We start from the raw sequence: 14,267 nt of genomic DNA on the forward strand, positions 1-14,267 counted from the left end.
CTGCACGACACAAAGCTTTATGCCTTGCCTGGGCCCGTCAATACTGACATTAGATTGTTGATGACTGGAAACATGTTGCCCGGTCAGATGTGTCCCATTTCAAACTGTATCGAGAGGATGGACGTGTACAGGTATGGAGAATCCGTGGGCCCTGCAGGGGACTTTTCAAGCTGGTGGAGACTCTGTAATGGTGTGGGGCGTGTGCAATTGGAGTGATATGGGACCCCTGATACATCTAGATACGATTCTGACAGGTGACATGCACGTAAGCATCCTGTGTGATCACCTGCATCCATTCATGTCTATTGTGCATTCCGATGGACTTGAGCAATTCCAGCAGAATAATGCGACATCCCACAGGTCCACACTTCCGCTGGCCACCAAAATCCCCAGACATGAACATAACTGAGCATATCTGCGATGCCTTGCAATGTGCTGTTCAGAAGAGGTCTCCAGCCCCTCTTACTCTTACCGATTTAGTCCTGCAGGATTCATAGTGTCAGTTCCCCCCCTGCACTGATTCAGACATTAGTCGAGTCCACACCACGTCATGTTGTGGTACTTCTGTGTGCTCGCGGGGGCCCTATACGATGTTAGGTGTACCAGCTTCTTTGGCTCTTCAATGTAGTATCGCTGCACAAAGAACCTCAACATCCAGCAAGAGGTTAAGATCAGAGCACAGATACAGGCATAACCTCAGATTAAATAGTCTGAATACAGAAATAGTAGCACAGATTACGAGAGTATTCTCCATCGTGTACCACTAAGTCACAGCTATTAGCCCCACCAACAGTAATCATACAAGGTGTTATCAGATATCTGTGGAAGAGGTTAAACTGGCCGATATTCGTCGCCAGATGGTGGATATATACAGGGGAGACTGCGTGTTTGACAAGTCAGTGAGAAAGTGGAGTGCCCTTTCTCATGGTCATGAGTGTTTGAGTGATCTCCCTAGATCAGGCTATGCCAACACAGTAATCACAGCTGAACTCATCAACAAGGTGAACAACTTAATCAGAAGTGATCAACGTGTCACAGTGCAAATGTTGGTAGTGATGGTGGGGCCAATGTTGGAAAAATGTGCAGGACTGTGCACATCAGGCTGGGGGCACATTAAGTGGGTTCTGAAGCAGCTCAGTGAACCGCGGAAGGAAATGTGCATGGGGCTAGCATTTCAATATCTGTTCCCCATTTTCCTGTAGCAGAGCCATGCGGAGTGCCCGCATGGTTAGAGGCGTCATGTCACTGACTGCGCGGCCCCTCCTACCAGAGGCTCGAGTCCTCCCTCTGGCATGGGTGTGTGTGCGTTGTTCTTAGCATAGGTTAGTTTAAGTAGTGTATAAGCCTAGGGACTGATGACCTCTGCAGTTCGGTCCCTTAAGAACACACACATTTGAACCTGGTGCAGACTGTCGCCATTGATGAGCGCTGGTGTCATCACTTCAAGGCATAAACAAAGTAGAACAGCATGCAATGGAAGCGTATATCACCACCTCCCCCGAACAAATTCAAAGCTGTGCCCTCAGCAGGCAAAGTGATGCTCGCCATCTTTTTCGATGCCCAAAGTACAACACCTGTCAAATTCCCTGACCATGGAAAATCATTAACAGTGATGTGTACTTTGAGACATTCGGTAGCCTAAGGAACTCCATCAGGAGCAAACAGTATGCGTTGCTTAGAGAGAGAGTGATTCTGCCCCATGATACCACACGTCCATGCATCTTGTTTGCCACACAAAGCATAATGGCAAAGTTCGACTGAGAGGAGCTTGAGCAACCCCTCCCCCTCCCCCCCCCCCTACAGCCCAAGGCCAGTCATGTCACCCTGCGACTTCCATATGTCTGGACCCTGGACCACTAAAACACATCTCAAAATTAATCACTTCAACTCAGATGGTGAACTGAAGGACATAATGGAGGACTGGCTCCTATCACAGCAATAGGAATTCTGGGAAGAGGGAATCGTTCAGCTCATGAGACAGTGGGATAGTTGTGCTCACATCTTTCGTGATTACTTCGGAATAAAGACTTGAGTTATACTCACATTGTTGTTTTGTACCTTTTCTTTTGAACATCCTTCATATATTGTAAACAGTAACTGTCCTATCAGACTTCCTTGGGTATCCCTGAAATTAAGTTTACATCTGTCATTATTGCTGCTATTCATCAAGATATCAAGGTATTGATGCCGCACTAAGATGGTGTTGCTAACCATGCTGAAAAGTAAACATCTCTTGCAAATAATAGAAAACAATTTAGAGCTAGAAGAAAGCCAGTAAGCAGCTTTATGATGCTGGATGGAATGGAGGTTTAAACAAGTCACCTAAGAGTATGTTACTAAGAAATGGAAGGTGCATTATGTATTGATAAGGAAGAACAGACAGAGCATAGAAGGATATGTATAGAGTGATACCAACTAACGGTGCTGTGGAGTTCTTGAATTGCTGATTAGTGTTTCAGATGGTATGAAGTGGCATTGCATTCTTTGTTGATGTGTTAAGAAAGTGGTCTTAGAGGTGTTCCAGGGAGGGAAGAAGGTGAAGTAAGTTTCTGACTTCATATAAAGTGGTGGTTGATGTGACATGATATTGTGTTGTGTATGTGTATGCGTGTAGCAAAATATGTAAGACACAAAATCCGTCTCAGACAGGGTAGGACTAGCCATAAGTTTAGTTGGTGGGTCACGTGACACCTGACAAATTTTGTTGAGTGCTAGAATGCACAGGCAGTTTTATGTGTTTTTGGACAGTAAATCAACTGCTCTATCCCTTGTAGCATTCTCTAAATGGCACCTGTGCTGTACAATCAAAAGTCCTGTCACAGTCTGACATCACAGACTGGAAGCCACGACCTCATACGAAGTGGGGCCTCACAATGGAGCTACACCACTGGAACCCACCCTCAAACTGCCTTTCGGTTACTGTAAACGATTCCACACGGGAGCAAAGAAATCAGTGTTGCTTCAGCTGCTCTACATTATACAGGAGAGACGTTTCCATATGCTGAGAAATCTCCCCATTAATCTACTTGGAATGGACGTTTTTCCACGATACAACTGGCACCAGACCTTACACCGCGTAACTGCTACAGCGTTACGATTTAGCCTCACGCTGTTCCAGGCTAGCCGACAATCGGGTGCACTACGTAGTAAACTTATAGCGAATCTTACTCTGTGTGAGACGGACTCAGGGCAAGTCCCTGACACGGCCAGGTGACGTGAGGGCGCGCGTCTGTCGTGGCAGGTGAGGTGGAGCGGGAGTGCGTGCGCGAGGGCGAGCGGCTGTCGGACCTGCTGGTGATGCCGGTGAAGGACGCGCTGGGCCGCCACCTGGCGGTGGAGCGCGCGGCCGACACGGCGCGCGCGCAGCGGCTGCTGCAGCAGGTGTGCGCGCGCGCGGCCGCGCTGCGCGAGCGCGTGGCGCGCCACCGCCTGCTGCTGCGCCAGGCGGCGCTCGTGCGCTGCTACGAGGCGGACGCGGCGCAGGCGGCGGCCTGGCTGCGCCAGCTGGGCGCCGCCATGCGCGACCAGGTCGGCTGCTCGGTCGCCGAGATCCAGCGCCAGAAGGAGCAGCACCAGGACTTCCAGCACACCGCCAAGGTACTCTGCCAGTGGCCAGCGGGCACTGGAGGCAGCTTGTGAGGGCGGCGCATGACCTATAAAGCCGCCCATTCACAGGCCGACTAATTGGTTACCTCCCCCTGCGAAGCTAGTCTGCCCAATCACCTCTGTGGTGTACAATTTCATAGCAGTCGGGTCAAGGATCTTGGTGTGTCGGCTCCACCAACACACCTATACCCGCTAGCCCCGACCTCTACCTGCCACCTCACACTCAGTCCTTCTCCATTCTATTTTGGCACAGTGAAAAAATGCCACATGACTGAGTGCAGATGGGGTTTGGCATCAGCCACCCATTCATAGGCCTACCTCTTTGGTCACCTCCCCCCTGCGAAGCTGGTCTGCCCCATCATATTCACCTTCATGATGTATGATTTCATAGCAGTTGGATCAAGGGTCCTGCTGTGTCGGCTCCACCAACACACCAATATCCGCTAGCCCCAAACTCTACCTGCTACCTCACACTCTGTCCTTGCCCATTCTATTCTGGCACAGTGAAAACTGCCACGTGACTGAGTGCAGATGGGGTTTGGCATCAGCCACCCATCATAGGCCTACCTCTTTGGTCACCTCCCCCCTGCGAAGCTGGTCGGCCCCATCATATTCACCTTTGTGATGTACAATTCCATAGCAGTCGGGTCAAGGGTCCTGCTGTGTCGGGTCCACCAATGCTCCAATACCTGCTAGCCCCAAACTCTACCTGCCACCTCACACTCTGTTCTTCTCCACTTTATTTTGGCACAGTAAAAATTGCCACTTGACTGAGTGCAGATGGGGTTTGGCATCAGCCATCCACTCATAGGCCGACCTCTTTGGTCACCTCCCCCGGTCTGCCCCATCATGTTCACCTTTATGATGTATGAAATCATACATCATAGGAGTCGGGTCAAGGGTCCTGCTGTTTCGGCTCCACCAACACACCACTACCCACTAGCCCCGACCTCTACCTGCTACCTCACACTCCGCCCTTGTCCATTCTATTTTGGCACAGTGAAATCTGCCACGTTACTGACTGCAGATAGGGTTTGGCATGCAGTCACAGTGAGTCCAAACACTGTCAGATGGGCCATCGACCCACTCGACAAGGGGTCCCTCAGACTTGTCTGTGTGTGAATGGGCAGAGTTAGAAGTCAATAAACACTGAAACACTGGACACTATACTGGCAGGTCCACAGACTCCTGGAACTTCTTGGCAAATCAAGGGCCGTTTCTGAAACAATATTCAACAAATGGCAAGTTGAATACCTTCTCTGGACATCATTAGCATCAAAACTCTGATGGACTGCTTGTATGGAAACGATATGGCTATGAAACTTTTGTCACATAACAATCGTGGCCGTGTTTATCTCTCCTAAACATTCTAAAAAATTTTACGCATTGTACTTTTACACCCTATTCAGACCTTGAAAAACCACCCGGAAATTTCGGAAGTAAACGTGTCACACAATTGATTTAAGAACTATAACAGCAATGTCATTATTTACACAATATAACATCGGAGTATGCACTCACAGGTACCAGTATTTCACTAATCACTGCGACTGTGAACACTGGCCTCCAAACTATGGCTACAAAACTGTAGAAATCACAGGAATGGTTTTCCTTTCAGTGATTTGGGAAATCAGTTTTTTTACTCTTACTGTGTGTCTTTCCCTTCTGTCTTCCCATACTCAACGCCCTGTGGTTTTCTGGTTCTTCCTACACACTCAGAAACCGTGTTGATATTTTTGTTGATAACAGGCTCGATCAGCCTGTGAATGTGCATGTTTTCCTGGCTGGAATATTCCTTGTATGGCTGCAAGCCCATCCACATGAGCAGGCCTTCATACTTCCACCTGAAAATTTTCCTACCTTAAATGTAGCCAGTAAATTCCTAATTTCCTCGCCATTTTTAGAAACTATTAGTGTTCTTGCTCCCTGGTTTTCAGAAAGTTGGCTGTGAAATTTGGAAGTTAATGTACGTGAAAATACAAAAGCTTCTAATAAAATTTTTGAAGGTGATGATCCACATGCTCTACTAACAGAGATATCAAGGTGCAACTCACGTCCCGCCCTCGCGGCTTTACAGCCAGTATGGTTCTGGGGCACAGTTTCCATATGCAGTTGTAATCTGGCATGTCATTTTGAATCAGCACACAGTCGACTGAGAAATCAAGATTCATTCTCGGAAGTAGAATTTGACCAGCAGTATACTTACCTACTACTATGCTAGCTCTCAGCATTTATCGACTGTGGAGCTCATATTCCGAACTCGTAGTGTGTCCCTTGTAGATGCAGTCTTGATCCTTTTTCATTGATTCATGTCCAAGTATAGCAATAATGCGGCTGCCTCGAGTCGACTGAGCATGCTGCTGCCTCGAAACAGGATGTACTTCCTGTCCCCCATCAGGCGCGCACAGCGCCAGCCCGCCTTATCAGTCCCGATTGCGCAACAGCGAACTTGATTTTCCAGCAACACGGGCCTAGTAAATCTAGGGCCCGTGTTGCCCGGCTGCCTCGCTCAGCGACTAAGTCCCACTCAAGGTCACCCGCCTTACACAGCAGCATAAGGCTAAGTCACACGGCCATGAAATAAAACCCACCCACCTCCCCAGGGGTCGTAACCCCTGCAACCCACAGAAGAGAAAGATGCTTCAGTAGCTGAATTAGTGTTTTTATTTTTTAAAAAAAAAAATTTCACGGGATAGATAAGGATGGTTCTCTTTTATTAGGAATGGTAGTATACAGTAATGTCACCTTGTACTTTAATATAATTAGTTAAAGTACCATCAATCTTGGCCCAAACATTAATTCTTTCATTAGCATTAACACGTCTCCTGTTTCTTGTATATAATGAAAATGGTTTATCAGTATGTACTACACCTGTTCCATAGTTCCTATCACCTTGTACACCAATTGAAAAAGTACGATAGGCGATAATGTTATAGGTCCAGTAAGTAGCTCCTCTTGAGAAACATTATTAAGAACAAAGCTGAAAGTGTCCACTGTCTTGTACACTGGAAGTCTGCTCCTTCTCGTGTATCTTCTGCGGCGGTACGGCATGGCTGTGTGCTTCGTGCGGCTGCCTCGAGTCGACTGAGCATGCTGCTGCCTCGAAACAGGATGTACTTCCTGTCCCCCACCAGGCGCGCACAGCGCCAGCCCGCCTTATCAGTCCCGATTGCGCAACAGCGAACTTGATTTTCCAGCAACATGGGCCTAGTAAATCTAGGGCCCGTGTTGCCCGGCTGCCTCGCTCAGCGACTAAGTCCCACTCAAGGTCACCCGCCTTACACAGCAGCATAAGGCTAAGTCACACAGCTTTTGAAGGAAGCACTCTGTCATAATTACAACGAAATGTATGAAACCACTCTTTGTGCTTAAGTGGAACTAAACTCAATTTCTTAAAAGAACCATCAGAGGTAAATCTAGGGCCCGTGTTGCCCGGCTGCCTCGCTCAGCGACTAAGTCCCACTCAAGGTCACCCGCCTTACACAGCAGCATAAGGCTAAGTCACACAGCCATGAAATAAAACCCACCCACCTCCCCAGGGGTCGTAACCCCTGCAACCCACAGAAAAGAAAGATGCTTCAGTAGCTGAATTAGTGTTTTTATTTTTTAAAAAAAAAAAATTTCACGGGATAGATAAGGATGGTTCTCTTTTATTAGGAATGGTAGTATACAGTAATGTCACCTTGTACTTTAATATAATTAGTTAAAGTACCATAGGAACTATGGAACAGGTGTAGTACATACTGATAAACCATTTTCATTATATACAAGAAACAGGAGACGTGTTAATGCTAATGAAAGAATTAATGTTTGGGCCAAGATTGATGGTACTTTAACTAATTATATTAAAGTACAAGGTGACATTACTGTATACTACCATTCCTAATAAAAGAGAACCATCTTTATCTATCCCGTGAAATTTTTTTTTAAAAAAAATAGAAACACTAATTCAGCTACTGAAGCATCTTTCTCTTCTGTGGGTTGCAGGGGTTACGACCCCTGGGGAGGTGGGTGGGTTTTATTTCATGCTTGCGCTCGTATATAGCAAGTGTTAACCATGAATTACCAGGAACAAGTTCTCATGTACTACTACTGAACTTGTTCCTCGTAATTCATGGTTAACACTTGCTATAGTATGAGGTAGTGTTAAAGCATTACAAGGATTGGTGTCGTACTATGACAGAGACATTATCGCCTATCGTACTTTTTCAATTGGTGTACAAGGTGATAGGAACTATGGAACAGGTGTAGTACATACTGATAAACCATTTTCATTATATACAAGAAACAGGAGACGTGTTAATGCTAATGAAAGAATTAAACTTGGGCCAAGATTGATGGTACTTTAACTAATTATATTAAAGTACAAGGTGACATTACTGTATACTACCATTCCTAATAAAAGAGAACCATCCTTATCTATCCCGTGAAATTTTTTTTTTAAAAAAATAAAAACACCAATTCAGCTACTGAAGCATCTTTCTCTTCTGGTGGGGGACAGGAAGTACATCCTGTTTCGAGGCAGCAGCATGCTCAGTCGACTCGAGGCAGCTGCACGAAGCACACAGCCATGCCGTACCGCCGCAGAAGATACACGAGGAGGAGCAGACTTCCAGTGTACAAGACAGTGGACACTTTCAGCTTTGTTCCTAATAATGTTTCTCAAGAGGAGCTACTTACTGGACCTATAACATTTGTTGGATGCAAGATTAACTTCTCATGTACTACTACTGAACTTGTTCCTGGTAATTCATGGTTAACACTTGCTATAGTACGAGGTAGGGTCGTTGGAACCATTATATGTCATTTCTTTAGTGTTACTGCACGCAGAACAACAGATCCTATCCTGGTTCACACCAGAGTATGTTTGTTTTGGATGTTAACAACCTATGGTTTTACCTGCAGTTTTATGTTGTTTGTTTGCTCATTTGATGTATATATCTCAAGTCCTCTCCCCCCCCCCCCAATCCCAATCCCAAACGGTCCGGCTGCAGTGCGACACTGTGAGGGACTCCTCTGGAAAGCACCCCGATTACCATCTGAGCTTTGGCAGCACTGTTGGCTGCGCTCTTGCTGTTCCCGCCATCTCAACATGAAACTCTGCCAGTGTTGTGATGTCATCTAATCAAGGAAAAATATAACTACTCTCCTTGATATCGTCACTTTTTTCAAGTACCTTTCCCGAGTACAACGTTAAACAACATCAGTCACTTTTTTGGAAAGCCCACCCTTTATTTAGTTTACCATCGGATGTCGCAAGAGACTATAGCCCTAGTATTATTGCCTGAAATTTTACCCTTTTATGGCAAATCTGACCATATGTAAGTAAATGCATCCGACTGGGATGATTTAAGTTTCAGTGCGGGAAGCACTTTCACAAATTGCAGGGCAGTAGACAGTAGTAAACCAAGACAAACTGAAATTAGAATCCTCACTGCAGACTTCGTGCCTATACTAACCACGTATGTCGGTAAACTGCGTCTTTGAGATGCAATTTGGGCAATGCAAATGTTTTTGCCATCTGTGGACTACATTACTGAATAATTAAAAAAGCCCCGAGCTAGTGTGGCAACAGAAATTATCTCTATGCCTCCATCTCTGCAGGCACATGTCTCAAAGTTTCATAGAAACGCAAGCTTACCCATGTAGCTGAAATTCCTATTAAATATTTTTCCAATCATTACTTAAGGCAGATTGCGTCACCCTAGCTTTGAATACAATTAAAATGAATAGGATACGTTTTGAGAAACTGTTCTTGAGTCAATCATGTGGAGGTATGTAACACGTGGAACGATTCACGAAAGACGAGGAAGGATGATAATAAATTCGTAATATTACACCTACACCAGACGTAATATAATAAGCAATATTCATGTACAAGATAACATGTTTCATGTGCAGATACAGTTCCATGGACCATGTGGCTTTATATTCCCACTATGTACATTACACAAAAGAAAATCACTGCATATTGTCATTTATTCCTGAAACATTGTCTTACGAGTGGAAGACTATTGTGATAAGTCATTTGAAGCTTTAGATGATTGAATAAAAATGAATGTTCTACACAAGTTGTAAGAGCAAACATTCATCTAGCCAAATATGTCATGGACAGAAATCTGATCTGATCTGATCTAAAAGCCCACGTAATGTACAATCACGCAAATGTGGTGCAAATGCGCAAAGCCAGGAACGATCCCACAATAATCCCGAACGAAGTGGGGCGAATGTGCACATTTGACTATCACAAGGCATAGCGTCTGCAGTACGAGTAAAATCGGGACGTCCAGTCTTGACAGCAGCAGGAAGGAACAATTCTGACACCTTGGGTTCTTACTGGCCGGCGCTAGTCGATCGTCACGTGACAGATTTTCCACCCACAGAAGTATTGCTCATGCAGCTCTTTGGGTCTTACCAGTGATTCATAGTGCATACGAATGCGGAACCTGAAATGTATTTTGCTATAGCAGGCGCCTTTCAAAGTGGATATGATTTCCATTGTTCTGATGTTTCCTCCTCTGTACACATCGAACGGACGAGGATGTACAATTATTCCTATAACCTTTGTAGTCCCACCTCGAACGTATTTTTAGTAATTCTGTCCATCCGTGGAGTTTCTATATTTTCAAACATTCTGGTTACTGGTCTCACCCTTCTCAAAGACTTTAACACCATGCCTATTTTCCGTGCCGCAAATAGAGAAAATCGTTTCGTGCCTAGTATTCCGCCCTCACTCTGGTGAGCCTTTATCACCCATCCATAGTCAGCGGCTATCTCCTGCATCCATTCGCTATCAGGTTTACGTTCTGAAACATTTGGGTGTTACCGTCCTTCTCATTAGGTTCTACTATAGTCTATATCATAACCATCAAGGTCTTCCTCTTCTCGGTCCATAATAGCCTGGATGTACGTTCGCTCCTCTTCATTCTCGAATGCTTCCCTTTCACGCTCACACTATCTTGCAAGAAAATTCCCTTGTTTTTCTTTTATCTTCCGCTGCTGGTGGCTGTTCTGGTTACAGCCATCATTGTATTCGTTATCTAATTCAAGAAGGTGAATTGTGTTCTCGGGAGACACTGCGCAAAGCGGTGCTTATCCAACAGAAGGGAGCCGATCACGTAACGCTTCCAAGGAGGTGAGCGTACGAGCTCTACCTGGAGTGATGGTAGCACAGTAGCGCTGGAGAGCTGGCCGAAAGCGCAGAAATTTCACACGAAGGGAATACGGATTTTAACGAGATTTTACATGCGTAAAAGTATCCGACAAGGGAAGCCTTTATAACGATAAAATTTTAATTGACATATCTCGCATAATATTTCAGTCTAAAGTCAATAAACAATTAAATGTGTGAATGGATTATGAAGCAGCTGACAGTGGCCAGCGTTACATGATCTGAGTGATAGTAAGTCGACACCCCGTCCTTAAAATGGTCGCAAAATTTTGGCCATAAAGTGAAAAGTTTGTAACAAGTTTTCGTTAATTTGTGCTATGTAATGTTCAAACTTAAGTTGTGTTACTGACTGTGAAACCCAGTCCAAGTTCTTTACTGTTATTTTCTGCATACCATCTGAAAACTGCAATGAATCTAAATTCTCCGACTGTCTGCCCACAGTTATATCCCAAATGCCATTGAGCGGCTGTGTCAAGTCTATATCATTCTGTTTCTGAAACAACCAGTCTGCCAGCTCCCATTTTGGAGAAACTTATCATGTTTAATTTCCTACACCACATTATGTCCCACTGTTCGTCCCCAGGTGTGGGGGAGGGTGGGTGGAGCAGGTTTAGGTTTGGGGGGGGGGGGGGGGGTGGATGATATCAGTCGTTCGATTACAGGCTTTCGGCTAATAGGAATGTCCCCCAGCTGCATTACGGACTCTGTACAATAAAAGCTCAGCAGTGCGCTCCAGTCTCGTACTTCTGAGGCAGCAGGATTATTTTCTCAGAGCTCTCTCCATCACAGCAGTCTGGCTCGCTATATCTGTAGAGTGCTCCGTGTTGCACAACACGCTTAATTTGACTCCTCCAGCAAGGCCTGTCCAGCTCTGTTGGCCCTGCGGAAACTGCCAGCATAGCCCTCTACTTCACTGAAGCACACAGATGCTTCCGTCCAGACCTGAAGAAGCGCTCGATAAGGTAGTGTCCCTGTGAGTTCTAAATTTCAGTTGTGGCCAATATTATAATGAACGTTATTGTGCAAGGGTTACTAAGCCACTGTGAAGTTGTGTTAAATGTTTTAAGACGCTCACGATAAAGATTATAGTATTCAGCTACAATTGTGATTAAGAAAGTATTTATTCAGCAATTAGAAGTTGCGCAGAAACGTTGGGTTGTTAGCTTTAGTGCTGCACAAGCAGACTGCCAAATGGTACTAAGCTGCCTGACGACAATTTGATGCCAGAATCAACCACGAACTTGGAGAAGCGATATTAACTGACGACTATTTCCTGAAGGCAACACGCTATTAACACTCACGACATTTTGCAAAGAGAGACTAGTGACCGCCAGTGGATTGTAATGTTGCTAAACAGCAGGGCACCAGTGAGCCCTCGTACCACGTACCAAGTACCGTACTAACTCAACAATAAGACCCCACCGCACACAAGCTCCCCGCCAAAATTTCGAGGAAGAAAGAAAACAAAATATTTTGCGTGAAAATAAGCCGTACACTGATTGAGAGGAGAAAAATTACCAGAAATTTACTTGTACGAGGGGCGTTTGAAAAGTCCGTGCAAAAATAAAAACTACTTACGTATTTGGGGTAAGCCTTTTTTATTTTTCGACATAGACTCCTTTTAGACTTATACACTTCGTCCAACGCTCTTCTAATTTGTTGATCCCTCCCGAATAATAGGAATGGTCCAAGTTTGCAAAATAGTTATTAGTTTCTGCTATCACCTCCTCGTCTGAATAAAATCTTTGTCCCGCCAGCCATTTCTTCAAATTGGAGAACAGATAGTAGTCCGGGGGAGCCAAGTCTGGAGAATAGGGGGGGGGGGGGGGGATGTGAAACGAGTTGGAATCCTATTTCCATTAATTTTGCGACCACAACTGCTGAGGTGTGTGCTGCTGCATTATCGGCGGCGTTTTTCTTGCAGCTCGGTTTTCAAACGGTCCAATAACGATCAATAATATGCACCTATAACAGTTTTACCCTTTTCCAGATAATCGATGAGGATTATCTCTTGCGAATCCCAAAAGACAGTCGCCATAACCTTTCCGGCCGAAGGAATGGTCTTCGCCTTTTTTGATGCAGATTCTTCCTTGGTAACTCATTCTTTAGATTGTTGTTTGGTCTCAGGAGTATAGTAATGTATCCATGTTTCATCCACAGTGACGAAATTACGCTTAAAGCCCTGCGGATTCTTCCTAAACAACTGCAAACCATCCTTGCAACACTTCACACGATTCCATTTTTGATCAAGCGCGAGCAATCGCGGAACCCATCTTGCGGATAGCTTTGTCATGTCCAGATGTTTATGCAAAATATTATGTACCCGTTCATTCGAGATAACTAAAACACTAGCAATCTCATGCATTCTTCTGTCATCCATCACCATTTCATGGATTTTATCAATGACTTCTGGAATCGTAACCTCCACAGAGCGTCGAGAATGTTCAGCATCACTTGCGCCCATATGGCCACTCCGAAAATTTTGAAACCACTTATAAAATGTTCTAATCGAAAGTGCAGAGTCACCGTAATGCTTATGAAGCTTCTCTTTAGTCTCCTCAGGCGTTTTGCCTTTCATGAAGTAATGTTTAATCACCACACGAAATTCGTTTGCGTCCATTTTTTTACAATCACTCGACTTCCTTGATTCACACGAATGCCAAACACAAAGAAATAGACCAATATGGCTGAAACATGGTGTGCGTTCTTTCCAAAGATGCTACTAACTAAACATGACCTCGATCCGCGCCGGAGGCGCCATCTCTCGGACTTTGCACGGACTTTTCAATCGTCCCTCGTAAATACTTGTACGATATAGGTATGTACCGTAAACATTTGTTCTAACTGACGATGCCATACCTTGCCACCTAACATACTGGTATCACGTTTTACCTCATTCACTGTCATCGCTATCAGTACCGGTGTTCACCTCATCAGTTTCACTCCCATGATTTTCTTCATTCTCTTCATGCAGTACGTCATCGTCGTTGCAATCCAACGCATTCGATAAGCAGCATTTCTGGAACCCCTCGATGATGGATTCTGACAGCATGGAGGGCCATGAAGCAAGAATACACTCGCACAGAGAGGTGACTGATGGCTTCTTGATCTTACCAGGTGGTATAAGGGCACGGTCGTCCTCCAGGAAACAGTCTGAATGCATTTTTCTGAGGTTGTTCTTGACCAGCTCATTTAAGACCTAGCACCTGCAGTTTTGAAGCCATTCCTCCCTGTATTACGACAAGAATTGCCTTTTGTGCACCAGGTTTATCATTTACTTCAGCAATTAGGTAACGCATAAAAGCATCCAAATCTAGTGTGGCTCTTTTAGCAAGCAGTGCCACAGTTCTGCGATTCGAAACGGTAGATAGCTATTCCAAAAAAAAAAAAAAAAAAAAAAAAAAAAAAAACAGCTTACATCGTAGTTCTTCTTTTTTTAATTGGTGGCCCCTCTTAATGGGATATGGCTCTGAGCACTATGCGACTTAAC

At 45.0% G+C, this 14,267-nt stretch overlaps 1 protein-coding gene across 1 annotated transcript in view; it reads left to right on the forward strand.

Annotated features, from left to right (window-relative positions):
- LOC124796341 (titin) overlaps positions 1–14,267 on the forward strand; it is a 1,000,763-nt gene that overhangs the window by 39,310 nt on the left and 947,186 nt on the right. Inside the window, exon 4 of the mRNA XM_047260475.1 lies at positions 3,242–3,597. Within this exon, the coding sequence (XP_047116431.1) occupies positions 3,242–3,597 (356 nt within the window). The remainder of the gene's footprint in view (positions 1–3,241; positions 3,598–14,267) is intronic.

Source organism: Schistocerca piceifrons, chromosome 4 (assembly GCF_021461385.2).
Source record: "Schistocerca piceifrons isolate TAMUIC-IGC-003096 chromosome 4, iqSchPice1.1, whole genome shotgun sequence".
NCBI lineage: Eukaryota > Metazoa > Arthropoda > Insecta > Orthoptera > Acrididae > Schistocerca > Schistocerca piceifrons.